The sequence below is a fragment of the Syngnathoides biaculeatus genome, chromosome 3 (genome assembly GCF_019802595.1).
Source record: "Syngnathoides biaculeatus isolate LvHL_M chromosome 3, ASM1980259v1, whole genome shotgun sequence".
Taxonomy (NCBI): domain Eukaryota; kingdom Metazoa; phylum Chordata; class Actinopteri; order Syngnathiformes; family Syngnathidae; genus Syngnathoides; species Syngnathoides biaculeatus.
In genome coordinates this window covers 27,785,669-27,803,859 of record NC_084642.1, presented here as the reverse complement: position 1 = coordinate 27,803,859, position 18,191 = coordinate 27,785,669, and the positions used below count along the sequence as shown (strand labels likewise).

The following is an 18,191-nucleotide window of genomic DNA, read 5'->3' as shown; positions in this document are numbered from 1 at the left end:
AGACTGAGCCAGACTGGTCTCTGCTGCGAGGCTTTTCGCCTCTCCTTTACTGAATGAAAGCAATCCCTAAGAGTGAATGGGTAATGAGAGACCGGCTCCTGAGATTTTAGCTTTCTTAATCATGTTCATAATTAATTCAAGAACATTGATAATTTCATTACATTCTTTTTGTCTTATCAATAAATGATGTGCCTGCACTTTTGGTCTTGTGTATACGGGAGAGAGGCAGGAAGCAAGGGAGAGAGAGCGACAAGAGAGGTAATACTGCACTAAAAGCACAAGAGATGGAAAATGATACAAACAGGGAAGTGGTAATTATAATCTTTGACCAAGCCACTGGCTGCACAATATGAAGGCAAGTGGCTACAAATAATTAATAAGGCCTCCTCCTGGTGTGTGTGATTGTGTATGCCTGGAGTTGTGTGCGTGTTTATGTGTGTGTGTGTGTGGGGGGGTGTTGTTCCAAAGACTTTGCGCTGAGAATGTCTTGCTTGGTTGGGTGTTGTTCCACCTACCCACTTTTAGCAGATATATTCGATCAAATAGATCTATGATATAAAATACCACAATGTTTTCATCAACATTCTCGACGTTACCTGTTAGCTTGTTTGTGGCAAATGAGACTCACTCACCTTCGCACAGGGCTGGAGGGCGCTTAGCCTTATATTGCCCTTCAGAGCCAATAAAGGCTCAGGTTTCAGGGAGATTAGTGAAACGAAGGAAACCACTCGACTCTTCCCACCTCACTTATTTGCCCTCTGTCGGGTCAGAAAATGAAACAAAAACAAAAAAAGTAAAGCACATGCCTCTCTCTCTCTCCTCTCTCTCTCTCTCTCTCTCTCTCTCCTCTCTCTCTCTCTCTCTCTTTCTTTCTTTCTATCATATATATTTTCCACTTATTTGGCACCAGGACTAATGAGCTAATATACATTTTTAATGGTTCATTTTCAGAATATTCCGTAGCCCTTTACCTCAGTTATGGACTGTGCGCGCGTAATTAATCAAACATTTTGCTGTTCAGACCTGCACTGAAAATGGAAATGATGTAATGGATACCCTCATTTCCTAAAATGTCCACGATCAAATTGAAGGATTGTGTTGAATCTTCTGCATCTTGCTGTGTTGAACAAAATATGAGGAAAACATGATAATTTTTTTTAAATTCTGAATCATCAATTGATTGCAACCCTGCAAACTAATGGTGTCTTTGCAGCCAATTCCATAGCATTGGATCATTTATTCACTCCAAGGCAATCAGAGTGTATCAAAAGTTCTACAGCAAACCTCCAAAATTCACACATTAAAACAAGGATGCAACTAATGTGTAATGACTTGAAAAGAATCAGATGTGATGGCCACCAGAACATTTATTTCTGAAAACAAATCTTTCTAGTGCAAATCTCGCACTGTTACCTCCTGAGATACAAGGTTGTATTGAAACCTAACAACTTTCAAACCCACTAAATGATTCCTTTAGGAGGAATTCCCAACGGTATGTTGTGAGTGTAACCATCAATTTATAACTAGATAATAGATAACTGTTGTCTGGATTTCATTTGTGCCTAAATGTAATGGGAGGATGACGTTTTGCATGAAATTAGACTCATTTGGTGATAGGTGCTGTTAGAGTTCTGCCAGTTTTCTAATGGATTTTGAATCGATTACAATATTGACCGATAATATTCTATGGAGGATTGGTGATTCAAATACTTTATGTCCTATTTCTCGCTCATGTGCCACGGGCCCTTGTCTTGAGATATGACCAGCGCAGCGTGGGAAATATTAAATAAAATACAAAAGAGGGAAAAATACAGATTTACAACTGCCCATTTCAACAGTAGACTTGATATAAGGGGTTCATAACAAGTTTTGCATTTTATCCCTAGTGCCCCTCATGCACATTTTCATCATTTTTTATGTGATCTATGCATGCAGTACTCATCCTTGTGACGTGTCCTTCTTAAACGGATTGCTACAATACTTGTAATGATGGTCCTTCCCAGCTGAGAGGAGGGAGCAGCAGGCTATAGCATTACCATAACATCCTCACCCCACTCTGCACTGTCCCAAGGGACCAAGTGGGTCTGCGTGGGGATGTGGGGTATCTTGGCTGTGGAGGGGACTTGACTGGCTACTAGTCCTGGAGGCTGCGTGTGTGCGCGCCTGTGCGTGAGTGAGAGAGAGAGAGAGAGAGAGAGAGAGAGAGAGAGAGAAGAGAGAGAGAGAGAAAACCTGGCTGAAGGCAATGTAATAAAACTGCCACACTGCTGGTGGTGACGGTGGCACTGCTGCAAAGGAGGGGATAAATATAAACTAGGCCTGCATCAAAGAGACGGCCCTCCAGTCACAGCCTGACTTACACCCTAATAATTAGGGGCCTTTCCAATAAAACAGGGGGTTGTGGCCATGCATCTTTTTTACGTCTGCTTGCAGCTTCAGAGGGATTTGTGATAGGATTCAGTGTTTGGATTAAGCACAGGACTGACAAAGTTTTAATATGGTAAATTTGGAAAGATTCCATGACAGACTGAATTTTACAATACAGTACAGTACAATGAGTTTTAAATCCTTTTCAACGTAGACCATTCACCATGATGACAAAAAGTAATGATTTTTTTTCAAGCACAAAGTTTCACTTTTTGAATTTGTTGTCTGCAACATGCTCCAAAAAAGCCTTGATAGGGGCACCAGAAGACTAAATTAAGGACAATAGAGAATCGGGAAAAATGCCTGCATGGGCTGAAAACCAACATTAAACGCCCGTGACCTTTGATCCCTCATGCTTAACTGCTATAAAATGCATCTTCATCACAGTGGCAACAATTAACGGAAAGTGCAATATTCCAATTCCGCCGTGTCTCGTCTTTTATGATCAGTGGGCTTTATCTTGTCAAATCAAACCCTGTCAGGAACGCGTGACCAGAAAACATGTCTATACTATATTCAAAAACTTTTAACTTTAAAATTAGTCTCCTCAGTTCACAACTGCTAATTGAGTGTTATTAATAGGTGATGTAGCACAAAGGTAGACATGCCCATTTTGTTTTTTTAAACGTATTGCAGGCATCAAATTCAACATTAATATTTGCAAAAGAGACAAAAGTGCTTTAATTTGAATGTTATATATGTTTTCTTTTTTGTGTATTCAAGTGTAGCATATAGAAGGAAATGGATTTGCAAATCATTGCATTTTGTTTTTATTTATTATTTCTTATCATATTTATTTAATTTCAGACATGACTCTTCATAAACAAATAATTACCTCAACAACTGCCCAATGATTCTCAAAACATCTAAAAATTGGATCATCATATTCATTCTTTTCCAGCGTTATGTTTACTCTATTGTCTAATAAGCCATATGTTTCCTAGAATTTCCATATTTTGTTCCACCCCCGGCTACAGTGTAGCTAAATCACATTGATGTGAGATTTCGAGAAGGAGACAGAGAAACGTAGAGAGAGCAAAGGGAGCGGGGTGGGCTGGGATGGCGGTCCAAGCAGGGGGTATCAAACTAATTAAAGCAAGCATTTGCCAGAGATTAAGCCTTAAACAGAAAAGGTCATTTGAGCACCAGCGCTCACTGTTTCGCTGCCGTGCTCTTAGGGCAGTCTAAACCTTTCCGAGCTAAATGGTAAAGATGCTATTTGACAGCACTGGAGGGAAGGGAAGGCTGTGCTCACCAGTGGCGAGACTGACACCTGGGTCATTGGTTCTCTGCTGTCCATTACACATGCTGGTCAAATCTGGCAATTGCTGTCATTTAGGGATGAATAATAAGCGCTGGTCGAGATCAATAGATGCAGTCATCTGTCGCGGCAGTGATTCATTGACTGTCACCAATTAATGACCATCTTGTTGCAAAATATACATCATTTCAGTTGGCTATTGGCTAGCCTACAACAATGTCATACGTTTTGGTTGGTTTCATGAAACTCACAAAAGCAGTTATGGGCCACTTGTAGACAAATTGTTTGTTGTTTTCCATAATATCATACAGCACACAATTAATACATAATAAATATTAATGCAAGTCCGTAATAGACGAGCATGTATGATTTGCAGTTCATAGATAACGTCTGAGATGGGTCAAAAGTGGCAGCATACACCGTATACCGATAAAAAAAAAAAAAAAAAATTAAAATAAGACAAAAAGTCCCATAAAATGTTAGAATCCCTCAATCTTGTTCAATTTATTTGTATCTTTTTATCGCGTTAAATTCCGAGTGTACCCAATGGACACACTTCATCATTGCGCCAACACTAGGACTGTTATGTTAACAAGCTGGAATCCGTACAAGGGACTACTTTGGAAGCCGTCAATTCTAATTGTATTGGAGAGATGTCCTGGGTTGAGATAAATGAAGTACAGGACATGTAGGTTGAGATATGACTGATAGCCCTTGTGGGCAAAGTGTGCTAGTCAATCCTTTTGTGGTGAGAGTCAGAACATTTTGAATTACTGAAAAAATAAGACAATAACACATTTTTGTTTATGAATAAACCATGCAGAAGTGTAGCAAACGTGAAAACTTAAATAAATCATGCACCATCCCACTCTTGGAATTGTTGTTTTTAGTTATAAAAAATATAAGCATGGTAACCAATATTAATCTCAGTTTCTCTTGATTTTTAGGACACAAAGTCCTTCCTCTCCCTACATTTTCATATAACGCAGATGAAGGACATGGAAGTTTACTTGAGCAAGATTTTCATTTGTTTACAAGTTAAATTTAACCCAAATAGAAGGCATCTCTAGCACTGTACATGCTACCTTATCTTCTCGAGCAATATTATACCAGTAGAACCCCCTTGTGTTGACATCATTTCAATTTTAACCTTTATTTTCAAAGGTGTGTTGTATTATGCAAATAACATCCTATTTCAAGAGATCCAGTAGGGAAGAGCAGTAGGCTGCTGGGATGCTGTTATATATTTTCCCTTGGAACACATACACCTTTTTTTTTTCCAGGGAAATTTTAAGCATGAAGTGAAATTAGACTGTATGTCTGTGATAAACACGAATAAACTGAAATTAAGGTGAAATACACATAAACAAAAATGAACAAAATAAGTCACTTTTATGATGAATCCACTATAGTTGGGAAAACACAAAAAAATCTGGCCATTGTTTCCTTATAAGGATTTTCAATCAACATTCATTCGTGGGTTCTCATGACTCCAGTCTTGCACCGTGGACTGAAAAATAATACAAGTTCCTTTAAGATTGTAATGCATGCAGACTGAAAGTACATATTGTATACTGTACAGTGGAAAATGTGTACCCCTTCTCAAATTATTTTTTGTTGTTGTTGCAGTTTCCCCACTCTAATGTTTAAGATTATGAAACAAAAGTTCAAAGCTATCTTTCTTTGTGTGTAAAAGCAATTCCATCCATCCCATATCTGAGTCGCTTATCCTCACAAGGGTCCAGGAGTGCTGGAGCCTATCCTCAGGAGGCGGGGTACACCCTGACCTGGTTGCCAGCAAATCGCAGGGCACATGGAGAAAGACAACCAGTCGCAGTCACAATTACACCTAGGGGCAATTTAGAGTGTCCAATAAATGTGGCATGTTTTTGGGATGTGGGAGAAAACCCATGCAGAGAACATGCAAACTCCACACAGACAGGCCAGGATTGAACCCTGGACCTCAGAACTGAGGCCAACACTTTACATCTGAGCACAATATTTTCCAGCTGACCCACCGAGCCACCGTGAAACAAACTTTTTTTGTTTATTATAAGGAAATCAATTTTTTTATATGGTGTGTGCCATGTCTACACAACAATAGAACGCAATATTATGATATTATGTGTGCCTTGGGGATTGGTCAAAAACTAAAATGGCTGGGAGAGGGGGGGGGGTCACGTATGAAAAATGGGTGTGATTGAACCACTTAATGGTACACGGCAACAGGAAAAGATGTTTGTACCACAAAGAGGCAGGAGGACGCATGCCTGTTTCATACGGTATTTGCTTTTTTTTCTCTGTGTGAAGCTGAATTCCTTTTTATGCTTTGATGCTCTGTTGTTCGATAGCGGGTCGGGCTTAACAGTTCAATTGTATTAGCCTCGGTCTGATAAATCTTGTTGCGGCGAAATTGTGGTTCTCTGCAGTCAAAGAAAAAGAACACTTTAGAATATAGAAAGGAACAATACCACACTCCCTCCATCAAGAAAAACGATTGTCGTATTGCGACAAAAGGCCTTTCGGTCTTTCCGGCTTTCCGTAGCCTGATTTGCATTTCCGCCCGCGACTTTGCGCGCGCGTCCCTCGCTTCCTGTTGGCTCATTTGAACCTGCGTCACCAAGGAGCGCGCCTGTCGTCACCTTCGTTTGGAAACATGGCCCTCAACTTACAAACTTCAACGCTATGTCTGACGCTGCCGATATCGTGTCAGATATGCCTCGGAAAGGTAAGAACCGCACTCCCTTCAGCGAGCTACTGCAACAGCTGACGAAGTAAAACGTGTTCAGCAAGAAAAGAAGCCAACGCAGGCTCGAATCCGTTCCGCTGGTGCAATCCAAACGGCTGCTCAGAGACATTTTCTGTGTTGGGTTGCAGGTCAGACAGCCGGTCATATGCGCCAACCACCACGTGTTCTGTTCGTGCTGCATGGAAATGTGGTTAAAAAAAGCCAGCCAGTGTCCCTCCTGCAGAGTTCCCATTACGGCGGAGAACCCCTGCAGAGAAATTCTAGGTGAGTACGACATTGCAGCAATGGACGCTCAGCAGCACATCAATACGACTGATTAACTGTGCTCGTGCTCCCTTACACGTCCTCACAGATGCAATGGGTTGTTTTCACGTGACGTCACCCGTTGTGCTCGCTCGAACGGCGGCCATTTTCGATCCCTGAGGTCCGTTACTCATAAATGGGCAAGGTGGGCGACATTAAGTTTCTAACTGCATTTATTGATGACGCAACCGACAGCACATCAAGGCCAGACTCTACTAGGCTACCAGGCATACACACATCATGGGACTCAGGACTGTGTCACAGAGGCGCCAGTATTCTGCCCTTGAACTTTTACTCTATGTGACAGAAATCACGAAGGAGGAGCACTTACCTGTATGCTAACACGCAAAACGAAAGGCGCTGGAATATCATTTCTTTAATATTGAGGCAAAGTCCATTTTTTTAAGTAAAACTTGGAAATTAGTTCACCACAAGCAAAGCCAAATGTTTGTTTAAAGATTGACAATGACGGAAAGACAAAAGAATAACCAAATCCAGTATTTCACAAAATTCTCGAATCTTTCAAGTGACTAACAAAAAAGGATCTTAACTGTAATGTTGGCCTTCTGAAAATAGTATCGATCAAGCTTGTTCGCTCGGCGACACATCAGCACGATGGAGGTTGAGACCGGGCAGCGTGATAGCAGCGTCGGGCAATCGTCCACAAAGCCAAGTCTCCGTGAAGCACAGAGCTGCAGAACATCCAAAGTCTTTCGTCTAAAGCGTTAGGCGATGTCCCCGCTTACACAGCCGGACTTGTGTACCGGATCGCGATCCTTTGAAGAGCTAGTGACTAGCAACTCTCAAAAAAGTTTCAGCAAATTGGCGGGAGTTGTCAAAAAAAAAAGTCAGAAGAAGGCTCTGATGGTTAGCAAGTCCTCTCTTGTGTACTTGATTCCTGAGATGCCCGTGAAACACAGTAACGGAGAGCATTCCACAGGCTACAACACTAGTACCCGTTAGGTAGGGAGATTAAATGGTGGCGCGCAGTGGTGTATGGGTAATTCAGCAAAAAAATGTGATGTCAGTGAAAACAACCCATGCTGAAATTGTTGACTTGAGATGGTCTCCATTGGCGTACTTAAAACTGTGTTGTACTGTATATATTGCTGGGGTCACCAACACGCTTACCCGCGGCCACATGGTTGCCCGCTATGACCACTTCAGGCGGCTGAGAGGCATGTTCTAAAAATAGCACTGGTCGCAAATGATTGTGGTTTAAAGTCTGAATCTGACTTGCTTACATTAATGATTTTTTTTAAATGTCATATAATATAGAAAAAATATTTTATGAATCATAAACTGATTGTGAAGTTTTGCTGCCAGTAGGTCACGTGGCCCTTAATACAATCAGTGCTCCCGAAGTAGCCCTCAGCCTCAAAAAGGTTGGGGACCCCTGATATCTTAGATATGTAATATAGAAAATGGAAGTGCTGTTTGGGTCACACATAGCTAAAAACGTGAAGGAAATGTAGGAACATGACCACAGTAACAAATCTGGAGAAGTGATTTATGCCCCTTCCAAAACCCTTTTAAGAATTGTCTACATGTTGTCAGCTGCAGGATTGATTTACGGGGAATGTGTTGTCTGGTGCCAGCCTAAAAATCACAAAAGTCTTATCTAATCTGTTTGGGGGGGGGTTATCTTTTCCAGTTGTTATCAATGCTTGTTTGATTTATTACTTTTTCATATTACTCAATTCACAACATGTAATTGTAGTAAGAGCAAAATCCTTGACTCTCCCAAACTATGACTTTTCAGAAAAAACAAACAGCATGTTTGTTGACCCAGTAACATTGCATCACTAAAGACAAGAAGTCATTTTTGATACTTTAGATTTGTCAACATTGTTTAATAATGACCCACCCACATGACCAATGGAATAGAAAAACACATGAAATTGACTAAATGTTAACCTAGGTATTTATGACGATGTACAAGTTATTAAAATGGTATTCTATACACAGTAATTCACATTTTTACTTCACATTTCAGTCAGTACTTTTCTATTTGTAAAATTAGAATTAAAATCTGCCATTGCACAGTAAGTGCAGATGTTGAATGATTCAGTACTTCAACTTTACAAGTCTTCTTTTTTAGTGTTTATTATAGTATTTACTTTGAAGCATCTGTACATTGTGTGAGTACTTTTGCCTCCCCTATTTACAGGATATCTACTATATAGCAAAACGGATTAGTATGCACATCCAGCCAATTAAAACTAGGGCTACAATAACAAACTCAAATCCCTCATCTAATCAAATTTGTTTTAATGGGCTTTGCGAGCTTGATCAATTTCAGCTTTGTTACGTTCTATTAATGATTATCCTAATTATGAAATATGGGAGAACTATATCAATTGTAAGGTGTTGGTTAACTTCATACTTGAATTACACTCTTACAGTTTTTTAGGAGATAACCTTTCCCTTAACGGTAGTATACGGTCTAGTGTTACAGTCTTTGTGTGACTCATGTGCAACTTTGCCTACTAATGTGTGTTCTTGTACTTTGTGTGCACTGTTGCAGGAGGTACAAATGAGAGTGATCACACTGAGAGCCCCTCTGTGAGAAAATGTCTCAGGAAAACTAGGGGAGAGCTCCTTCTACGCGAGTATGAGGTATTGGCCTCATTTAATCAGCATTTTTTTTTTTTTTTTAAACTCCAATGCCCCTTCATGTGTACTACTGAGAGGAGAAATTCAATGTTTTAAAAAACAGTGTAAGGGTCATTCATGCCTAAGCATTCTGTGTTGTTACCTTACTAAATAAACCACATTTGCTAGATTTGGGAATCAAACTGGGTGAATTTCCTTAGTTTCCATGTAAAAAAAAAGAAAAAAAAGACATTTTCCTTGTTCATTTAATTTGATGGACAGTGTTCTAAATTGGCTTTTGAGTAATTAATGATGTGCTTGTGTGAGAATGTATGTTTTATGCAATTTTGTCTTTGATAGGAAGAAATTGAAGGCCTCATCAAAGAAAATGAAGAGCTGAAAACCAAAAATCAAAGTCTGGAGTTGCAACTGAGGACACATTTGGATCCTTGCAGTACTAACTCTGTGCAAGCAGATGACAAAAGAGTGGATTCGTGCATCATGGAGGAATGGGGAAGTAGGCTTCAAACTGCCAGAGATGTTTGTGATAAAGTCAAGCAGGACTTGGACAAGCTGAAAGAGGCAAGTCATCCTCGTACAACTTTTTTCTTTTTTTTTAAACCTCTAATAATCTATTTTATGAAAAGAGACCCAAAAACTAGACCTAACATGTTTCTTGTCATCCTCAGGCTAATAAAGCACTGAGATCTCAAAATGTTGATCTGGTACAAGAAAATATGAGACTGAAAGCTGAGGTGGTTAGTAGATCCCCACAAAAGTAAGTATTTCATATTTTAGGGAAATTACTGTTATGTCACAAGAGTCACTTGTGGTAAATATTTACCGTGGACCCACCCCCCACTATTTCCACAAACAGTAAAAGCTCTTACGATGACTACAATAATTGGGTTTTGGTTTCCCTTGCCTGGATGTGGGTCACCAGGGCCCCCTTCTGGAGCCAGGCCTGGAGGTGGGACTCGAAGGCAAGCGCCTGGTTGCTGGGCCTGCACCCATGGGGCTTGGCCGGGCACAGCCCAAAAGGGTAACATGGGTCCTCCTTCCCATGGGCTCACCCCCTGTGAGAGGGGCCATAGGCGTCGGGTACAATGTGAGCTGGGCGAGGGGCAAAGGTGGGGATCTTGGCAATCCGATCTCTGGCTACAGAAACTAGCTCTAGGGACATGGAATGTCACCTCTTTGGCAGGGAAGGAGCCCGACTTGGTGCATGAGGTGGAGAATTTCCGACTAGATATAGTAGGACTCGCCTCTACGTGGCGCTTGGGCTCTGGCACCACTCCTTGAGAGGGGTTTGGACTCTGTTCCAATCTGGAGTTACCCATGGGGAGAGACGCCAACCAGTTATGGGTATACTTATTACATCCCAACTCGGGGCCTGTACATTGGGGTTTACCCCGGTGGTAGCCTCCCTCCGCTTGCAGCAGTGCAGTGTCCCCACCCATTTTGGAGTCCTTAGAGGGAGTGCTGGAGAGCACTCCCTCTGGGGACTCCATCATTCTGCTGGAGTACTTCAATGCTCACGTGGGCAATGACAGTGAGACCTGAAAGGGCGTGATTGGGAAGAACACCCCCCCCCCCCCCAACCGAACTCGAGTGGTGTTCCGTTACTGACTTATGTGCTCAATGTTCAGGCATAAGGGTGTGCACATGTCCACTTGGCACCAGGACATCCTAGGTCGCAGTTTGATGATCGACTTTGTGGTCGCATCATCGGACTTACGACCTCATGTCTTAGACACTTGTTTGAAGAGAGGGGCAGCGCTGTCAACTGATCACCACCTGGTGGTGAGTTGGCTCCGATGGTGGGGGAAGATGCCAGTTCGACGTGGCAGGCCTAAAACGTATTGTGAGCGTTTGCTGGGAGCGGCTGGCTGATTCCCTGTCAGAAGGAATTTCAACTCCCACCTTTGAAAGAACTTTGCTCACGTCCCAGAGGAGGCGGGGGACATTGAGTCCGAGTGAACGATGTTCCGCGCCTCCATTGCTGAGGCGGCCGACCAGAGCTCTGACCATAAGGTGGTTGGTACCTGTCGTGGCGACAACCCACAAACACGGTGGACACCAACAGTGAGGGATGCTGTCAAGCTGAAGGAGTCCTATCGGGCATTTCTGGCCTGTGGGACTCCCGAGGCACCTGATAGGCACTGGCTGGCCAAGCGCAATGCAGCTTGGGTGGTCACCGAGGCAAAAACCCGGGTGTGGGAGGAGTTCGGTGAGGCCATAAAAGAACGACATCAGGACGGCTTCAAGGAAATTCTGGTCTATCATCCGGCATCTCAGGATTGGGAAGCAGTCCACCGTCAACACTTTATATTGTGGGGACGGGGCGCTGCTGACCGCAACTCAGAATGTTGTGAGTTGGTGGGGAGAATACTTCGAAGACCTCCTTAATTCTACCAACAAGCCTTCCCACGAGGAAGCTGAGTGTAGGTGCTCTCAGGCGGGCTCTTCTGTCTCTGACGTTGAGGTCACCAAGGTGGTTAAAAAGGTCCTTTGTAGCAGGGCCCCAGGGGTGGATGAGATTCGCCCGGAGTTCCTTAAGGCTCTTGATGTTGTGGGGCTGTCCTGGTTGACACGCCTCTACAACATCGCATGGACATCGGGGACAGTGCCTCTGGATTTGCAGACTGGGGTGGCGGTCCCGTCCCCCTTTTCAAGAAGGGTGACCGGAGGTTGTGTTCCAACTATGGAGGGATCACACTCCTCAGCCTCCCTGGTAAGGTCTTCTCAGGGTTGCTGGAGAGGAGGGTCGGGAAGTCAAGTCTCAGATTCAGGAGGAGCATTGTGGTTTTTGTCGTGGCCGTGGAACAGTGGCCCCTTGGCAGGATCCTCGAGCGTCCATGGGTGTTCGGTACTGAACCCCCTGATCCGAGCTGTTCCGTCCCTGTACACACGCTGTCAGAATTTGGTCTCCATTGCCGGCAATAAGTCGGACTCGTTTCCGGTGAGAGTTGGACTCCGCCAAGGCTGCCCTTTTTCACCGATTTTGTTCAGAATTTTTATGGACAGAATTTCTAGGCGCAGCCGAGGCGTAGAGGGTGTCTGGTCTGGTGGCCTCAGCATTGCATCTCTGCTCTTTGCAGATGATGTGATTCTGTTGGCTTCATCTCGCCGTGATCTCCAGCTCTCACTGGAGCGATTCGCAGCCGAGTGTTAAGCGGCTGGGATGACAATCAGCACCGCCAAATCTGAGACTATGGTCCTCATTCGGAAAAGGGATGCATGCCCTCTCCAGGTCGGGGATGAGATCCTATTTTGGGGTCTTGTTCACAAATGAGGGAAGACTGGCGCGGGAGATCGGCAGATAAATCGGTGCAGCGTCTGCAGTGTTGGGACTTTGTATCGGTCCATTGTGGTAAAGAGGGAGCTAATTCGAAAGGTGAAGCTCTCAATTTACCAGTCGATCTACGTTCCTACCCTTACCTATGGGCATGAGCTGTGGGTCATGACCGAAAGAACAAGATCCCGGATACAAGTGGCCGAAATGAGTTTCCTCCGCAGGGTGCCCGGCCTCTCCCTTAGAGATAGGGTGAGAAGCTCAGTCGTCCGGTAGGGGCTCAGTGTCAAGCCGCTACGCCTCCCCATTGGGAGGGGCCAGATGAGGTAGTTGGGGCATCTGATTCGGTTGCCTCCTGGACGCCTCCCTGGTGAGGTGTTCCGGGCATGTCCCACCAGAAAGAGACCCCTAGGATAACCCAGGACACGCTGGGCTAGCTTGGGAATGCCTCGGGATCCCTCCGGAAGAGCTGGAAGCAGTGGCTGGGTAAAGGGAAGTCTGGGTATCCCTGTGTAAGCTACTTGCCCTGCGACCTGACTCGGAAAAGTGGTAGATAATGGAAGGTTGGAGTAAAAATCCATGTATCATTGATGGCCATTGGAATTCATCTTCCATTCTATGTTCCTTTTCCTCATGTCACGGGAGGACATTAGAATTGCAGTGACTCATTTATTAATTTATTTAAACAAAAAATTCTTGAATGAGCGCGGATAAACTATCAGTGTTTTGGAATTGCGCCACCATTGGCTAAAAAAAAAAAAAAACAGGGAAAGCTATTTTAAAGGAATCCTAAATAGCTGCGAATAGATGAATATGTTGTTACCCCAAGAGGTCCGTAATGGAAAAATGTTTGCAAAGTTCCAACTTCATTTCCGTAAACCAAGACCTATTATTTATTGGGTTTTAATTTGTATAATATTATTTTCCTCTTGAGGCACACATGAATTTAAGTATAGAAGCCCACCTTTTGTTCAAGCTCCCACCCCTTAATTCAATATCTTGTGTAAACATATAGGCCCGCCAGACACTTAAGCAACGTGCCCGACGTGGCAATTCATTTTCCTGAGTGGCAGACCGTGAGCTACTAGTTTTGCTGAGAGTTTTAAATTAATCAAAAACTTTCACAAACAAAATATACATTTCCGTTTATATGAGTGATTGAGCTGGCACACTGCTGTGTACATATCGTTATTTTTATCATTTTCATATGGAGACGTGGATGAGAATGTGAAATGTTTTTTGCGGAAATTCACAAGCCTGAGAAATATGCTCTCGTTTTATTTCTCACCTGGTTTCTCTGTATTCTGTCTTTGTTTTCTTGTTGTGCAGCTTCTTCCTTGACAAATTTGCGTTTTTTGGCGTTATGTGAACAGGTTGGCGTTGGCCTTATTCCAGAATTGCTTTGTTGTATAAACCCAATTCCATAGAAGTAAGGATCTTGTATTCAACAAATCCGAATATGGTGATTTTACAAAAAAAACGTTGAACTTATATTTAGTTGAATACACTACAAAGACAAGGTATTTCATGTTACAACTGATTAACTTTGTTGTTTTAGCAAGCAATCATTAACTTTGAATTTTATTGGACCAAGATGTTTCAAAAAAGCTGTGACGGGGTTATGTTTACCACTGCCTTACATCACCTTTTCAATCTGGAAGGTTCTTTTACTCTTTGACCTAGAGGAACCAATGTCCACAATTTCCCAAAACAATTTGAATTGTGGACTCCTCAGACCACAGAACAATTTTCTACTGTGCAACAATCCATCTAAGATGAGCTTGGGCACAATAAAATTTGCGGCGTTTGTGGGTATTGTTGATTTAAAAAAAAAAAAAAAAAAAATGCTATGCATTGTATAGTAGTTTTAAGTTGCACTAAACTGGTTTGAACATTGTTTTTCTGAAGTGTTCCTGTGCCCATGTGGTGATATCCTTTACACATTGGTGTCATTTTTTTAGGGCACTAGCGCTCAAGGGATCAAGGATCGCGGCATTCAGTGTTTTTTTTTTTTTTTTTTTTTTTAGGGCCTGGCCGCTTACGTGAAGTGATTTCTCCAGATTCGCTGAACCTTTTGATATTGTGAACCATAGATGAAGGAATCCCTAATTTCCTCCCATCTGTATGTTGAGGAACGTTGTCCTTCAACTATTTGACTATTTTCTCACACACTTGTTCACTCAGAGGCGAACCTCACCCCATCTTTGCTTCTGAATGATTGAACAAATCAAGGAAGCTCTTTTTATCCCCAAACCTGGCACCCACTTTTTCCCAATTAGCCTGTTCACAAGGGGGATGTTCCAAATGGTTTTTTTTTCATGTGCATTCCTCAACTTTTTTTTTTCTTTACTTTGTTTCTTGACACTTTTTGCTACTTTTTTTTTGGAACCTGTTGCAGCCATAAAAGTTTTCAGTTTGAACATGAAGTATCTTGTCTTTATAGTGTATTCAATTAAATATAAATTGAACATGATTTCCAAATCATTGCATCCGGTTTTAACACAACATTCCAACTTCTCTGGAATTGGGTTTGAATGAGTTTTGTCTGAAAGATCGAAAGGTCTGACGTCGACCCCATAGTCTTACCAAAAGGTGCTTGGACCAGCTCCATATTTTTGTCCCTACAGTGGTCTGCATGGTTTAAATCCACGGCCTGGTACCAAACCTTATATCTGAACTCATGCAACACAGAGAGTAGGAAAAAAAATGAATTGAGTTTGCGTCAGTTTAACAATCAACTGTAAGCATTTGTAATTTTGAATAGTGGTTGGTTGAAATGTTTCTCTTGTGAATTTTGGAGACACATAACTTGAGTTCACCAACTTACCCTATGCCAAGTAAATTTAGCTTTTTGAAAGTAGGGAAATGTAAAACTAATACCAAGAAATGTAAAGCTGAATTTTGAAGAGCTATAACTAATGAAGACATTCTCTAAGCATGCTCTTTCTACTTTAGATGGCAAGTAGCTATCAAAGATTCCTTCAAAAACGGCTTTGCCTCACACACCGGATAGCTAGTTCAGGAACTTTTGTCAAATTGTATTTTCTTCTTGTTCTAGTAACTCCCCATCTGGTAAGTTGTCATGACAACAGTCAATCCTATGGCGCAGTGAAAATTGGAGACAGATGATGTGCTGTGTAACTGTGTTTGTGTGTTTTTATGAATGGTCATGGCTTTACCAACCTGCCCAACCATGTTCCAATGACATGGAAATCCCAAAAGTTAGACCCGGAGTGATTTGACTTTGTGGATTTATTTTGACATTCCAATTTAATTTGTGAAGTACAACAATAAAATTGAAAAGGAATTATTTCATAAGCATTTGGCTATATGTAAGGTTCTTGCAAATGTCTCTTACCAAATGTTGTCTTGGCGTTATGTCTCATACAGAAGCTAAATGATGTCTCCATTTTGTGCTTATTGTCATTTTGGTGGCCTGCCCTTCGTTCAGAGTGCAAAAATATGATTAAGTTGATGATTTCAAATTTAATCCTGCAAAAAGGGTCCATGTTGAACTGTATAAACTCAAAGACATGATCTATCCTCAGGTTTGGTCGTTACACGGTTGCTGCCTTGGAAGCAAAAATCCAGCAGTACCAGAGAGACGTTGACCACTTGAAGAGGGCTCTCGAGCGCAGCGACCAGTACATTGAAGATCTGGAGAGTCGGCTCAGGACGTCTGAAAAGCGGTGTACAGAGATGCAGGAGTCAAGCAAAAGGTGCACACCTGGGCTGGAATCTCTCAACCAGCAGCAAAGGATCCACATGATGATGAGAAGTTTGAGTGATAATGAGAGGGGCTCCATCTGTAGCAATCCTGAGGCGGGCGCTCAGACATTTTCTAAGAGTCACAGTGTGATGTACTTATCGTCTGCGGATCGCAAGGACTCTCCCAAAAATCCTTGCGGACTCCCCAAAAACGACGAGGACTTAGATGGCACCTCCTCAGACTTCTTTCCCTCCACCCCCTCCTCTGCCTTCCGCTCCTTGACGCTGAGGAGCCCACGTGTACGTGAAAAAAGAGTTGCATTTAAACCAGTGACTCATTTCAGGAGGCTTGATTTTGATGAGACTCACAGTCCTGTGAAGACCACCACAGAAAACCAGTTGAGCAGCAGGGACCTGTTCCCCAAATGTTTGCCTCCAAATCCAGATCCCACGGAGCCACTAAAGCCTGTTTTTTGGGGATCTTGGAAGCTCTCAAAGTCAAATGACCAATTATCTCCTGGTCCAAGTAAAGAAAGCTCATCTACTGATTCAACAGCTGCCAATTTTGGTGCTGACGAGCCCGACAGTTTCCAGAAGTCCAGTGAGGCCTCCATGGACGCGGCTTATCTCAGCAAAATCTCTGAGCTGGACTCCATGATGCTGGATGTAGAGAGCTCCAGTAGCCGCGGGTCTCAGCTCTCTCCGGTGTCCTCCTTTCCCTCCGACTTAGACGGCACTCTCATCACTGAACCGCAAACCTGCTCTGGCGTCGTAGCACAATGCGGCCCGTCGAGTCAAACTGAGGCTTCCGGAGGCTACGCTGGAGAAGCGTGTCCTCCGTCCCTCCCAGTGGCTGATGTGGATGAGAGCGTAGCACCTGGCTGTGTGCATAACCGAGAGACGGCTCACGCTGAAGAACTCTCTTTTGACTTGCTCTTTGACGCTCTGGAAGAGACTAAGGCCAGTCCCTCTGACTCTGTCAGTCCAGCGGGTCGGCACCCCAATCCCGTCGCCTCCTCCCCTTGCGGAAAACCTGCAAACACATCAAGAGACGGACACGCACTCAACATCGCCCAGCCGACAAAGAGAAAGTCCCACAGCCCCTTTAACGTGAGCAGTCCTACCAAACTTTCGAAGCTCATGTGAAGTTCTCAAACACGTTTTTTGTGTCCTCTGCACTGAAACATGTTCCGGTCATTGCACTAATTAAAACTTGCATCTTTGCTGTCTGTGATGTAAAACCTTAAAAGTCACAGTGCTTGTTTTGTGAAGGCCCTTGTTTATGTATCTGATAAAAGTAGACACTTAACAGAGTTTTAAAGTCTTGAAATTGTAAGACAAATTTCAGATGTTTTGCGTAGCACTGCCCTGTCTGCTGTCCACACGTTTCTGACTTGTTTTTGTCCTACAAGCTGTTAATTACACAGGTTGGCAACAAACTGAAAAAAAGAATGTAATAAATTCAAATGACCTTGCAAAAAAACGTGTTGTTTTCTGAACACCTCAACTAGCTGGAAATGCTGAACTTTTGATCTGTAAAGTTGGGAACTTTGTACTAGCATTAATTGGTGTTCAGAAAGTTATTTTCATTCTGTGGCAGGTCCTCCTAATTGTATGCATTACAGTAATCCCCCACGCAATTTTTCTGTTATTTGACGCCTCTTGACTGTTCAGATTTTTATGTAAATTGCGCCACACCTTTCACACACACACATGCGGCAATTCAATTGTAGCAGAAATCACTTTATTATGCAAATGTATTGATATTGGGCATATTTCACATACCGCTAATCGCTTGCATGAAATTTTAATTGGACAACCGTTGCAGTTTGAATAAATGAAGAGTTAATTCA

At 42.8% G+C, this 18,191-nt stretch overlaps 1 protein-coding gene and 1 long non-coding RNA gene across 2 annotated transcripts in view; one reads left to right on the top strand and one right to left on the bottom strand.

Moving 5' to 3' along the window:
- Nucleotides 1-7,699, bottom strand: part of LOC133498373 (uncharacterized) — a 23,413-nt gene extending 15,714 nt beyond the window's left edge. The window contains exons 1-2 of the long non-coding RNA XR_009794292.1: nucleotides 7,292-7,699; nucleotides 633-758 (exon numbers count right to left, since the gene is read on the bottom strand). This is a non-coding gene — a long non-coding RNA (uncharacterized LOC133498373). The remainder of the gene's footprint in view (nucleotides 1-632; nucleotides 759-7,291) is intronic.
- Nucleotides 5,948-18,191, top strand: obi1 (ORC ubiquitin ligase 1). Its single transcript, XM_061815107.1, has 6 exons — nucleotides 5,948-6,416; nucleotides 6,566-6,701; nucleotides 9,268-9,359; nucleotides 9,696-9,917; nucleotides 10,025-10,113; nucleotides 16,179-18,191. The coding sequence occupies exons 1-6, from the start codon at nucleotides 6,345-6,347 to the stop codon at nucleotides 17,482-17,484; spliced, it is 1,917 nt and encodes a 638-aa protein (XP_061671091.1). The 5' UTR covers nucleotides 5,948-6,344; the 3' UTR covers nucleotides 17,485-18,191.

Coding starts and splice junctions, on each gene's coding strand:
- obi1 (XM_061815107.1), top strand. CDS start 6,345: ATGGCCCTCAACTTACAAACTTCAACGCTATGTCTGACGCTGCCGATA. Junction 9,360..9,695: donor TCCTTCTACGCGAGTATGAG/GTATTGGCCTCA, acceptor TGTCTTTGATAG/GAAGAAATTGAAGGCCTCAT. Junction 9,918..10,024: donor ACTTGGACAAGCTGAAAGAG/GCAAGTCATCCT, acceptor TGTCATCCTCAG/GCTAATAAAGCACTGAGATC.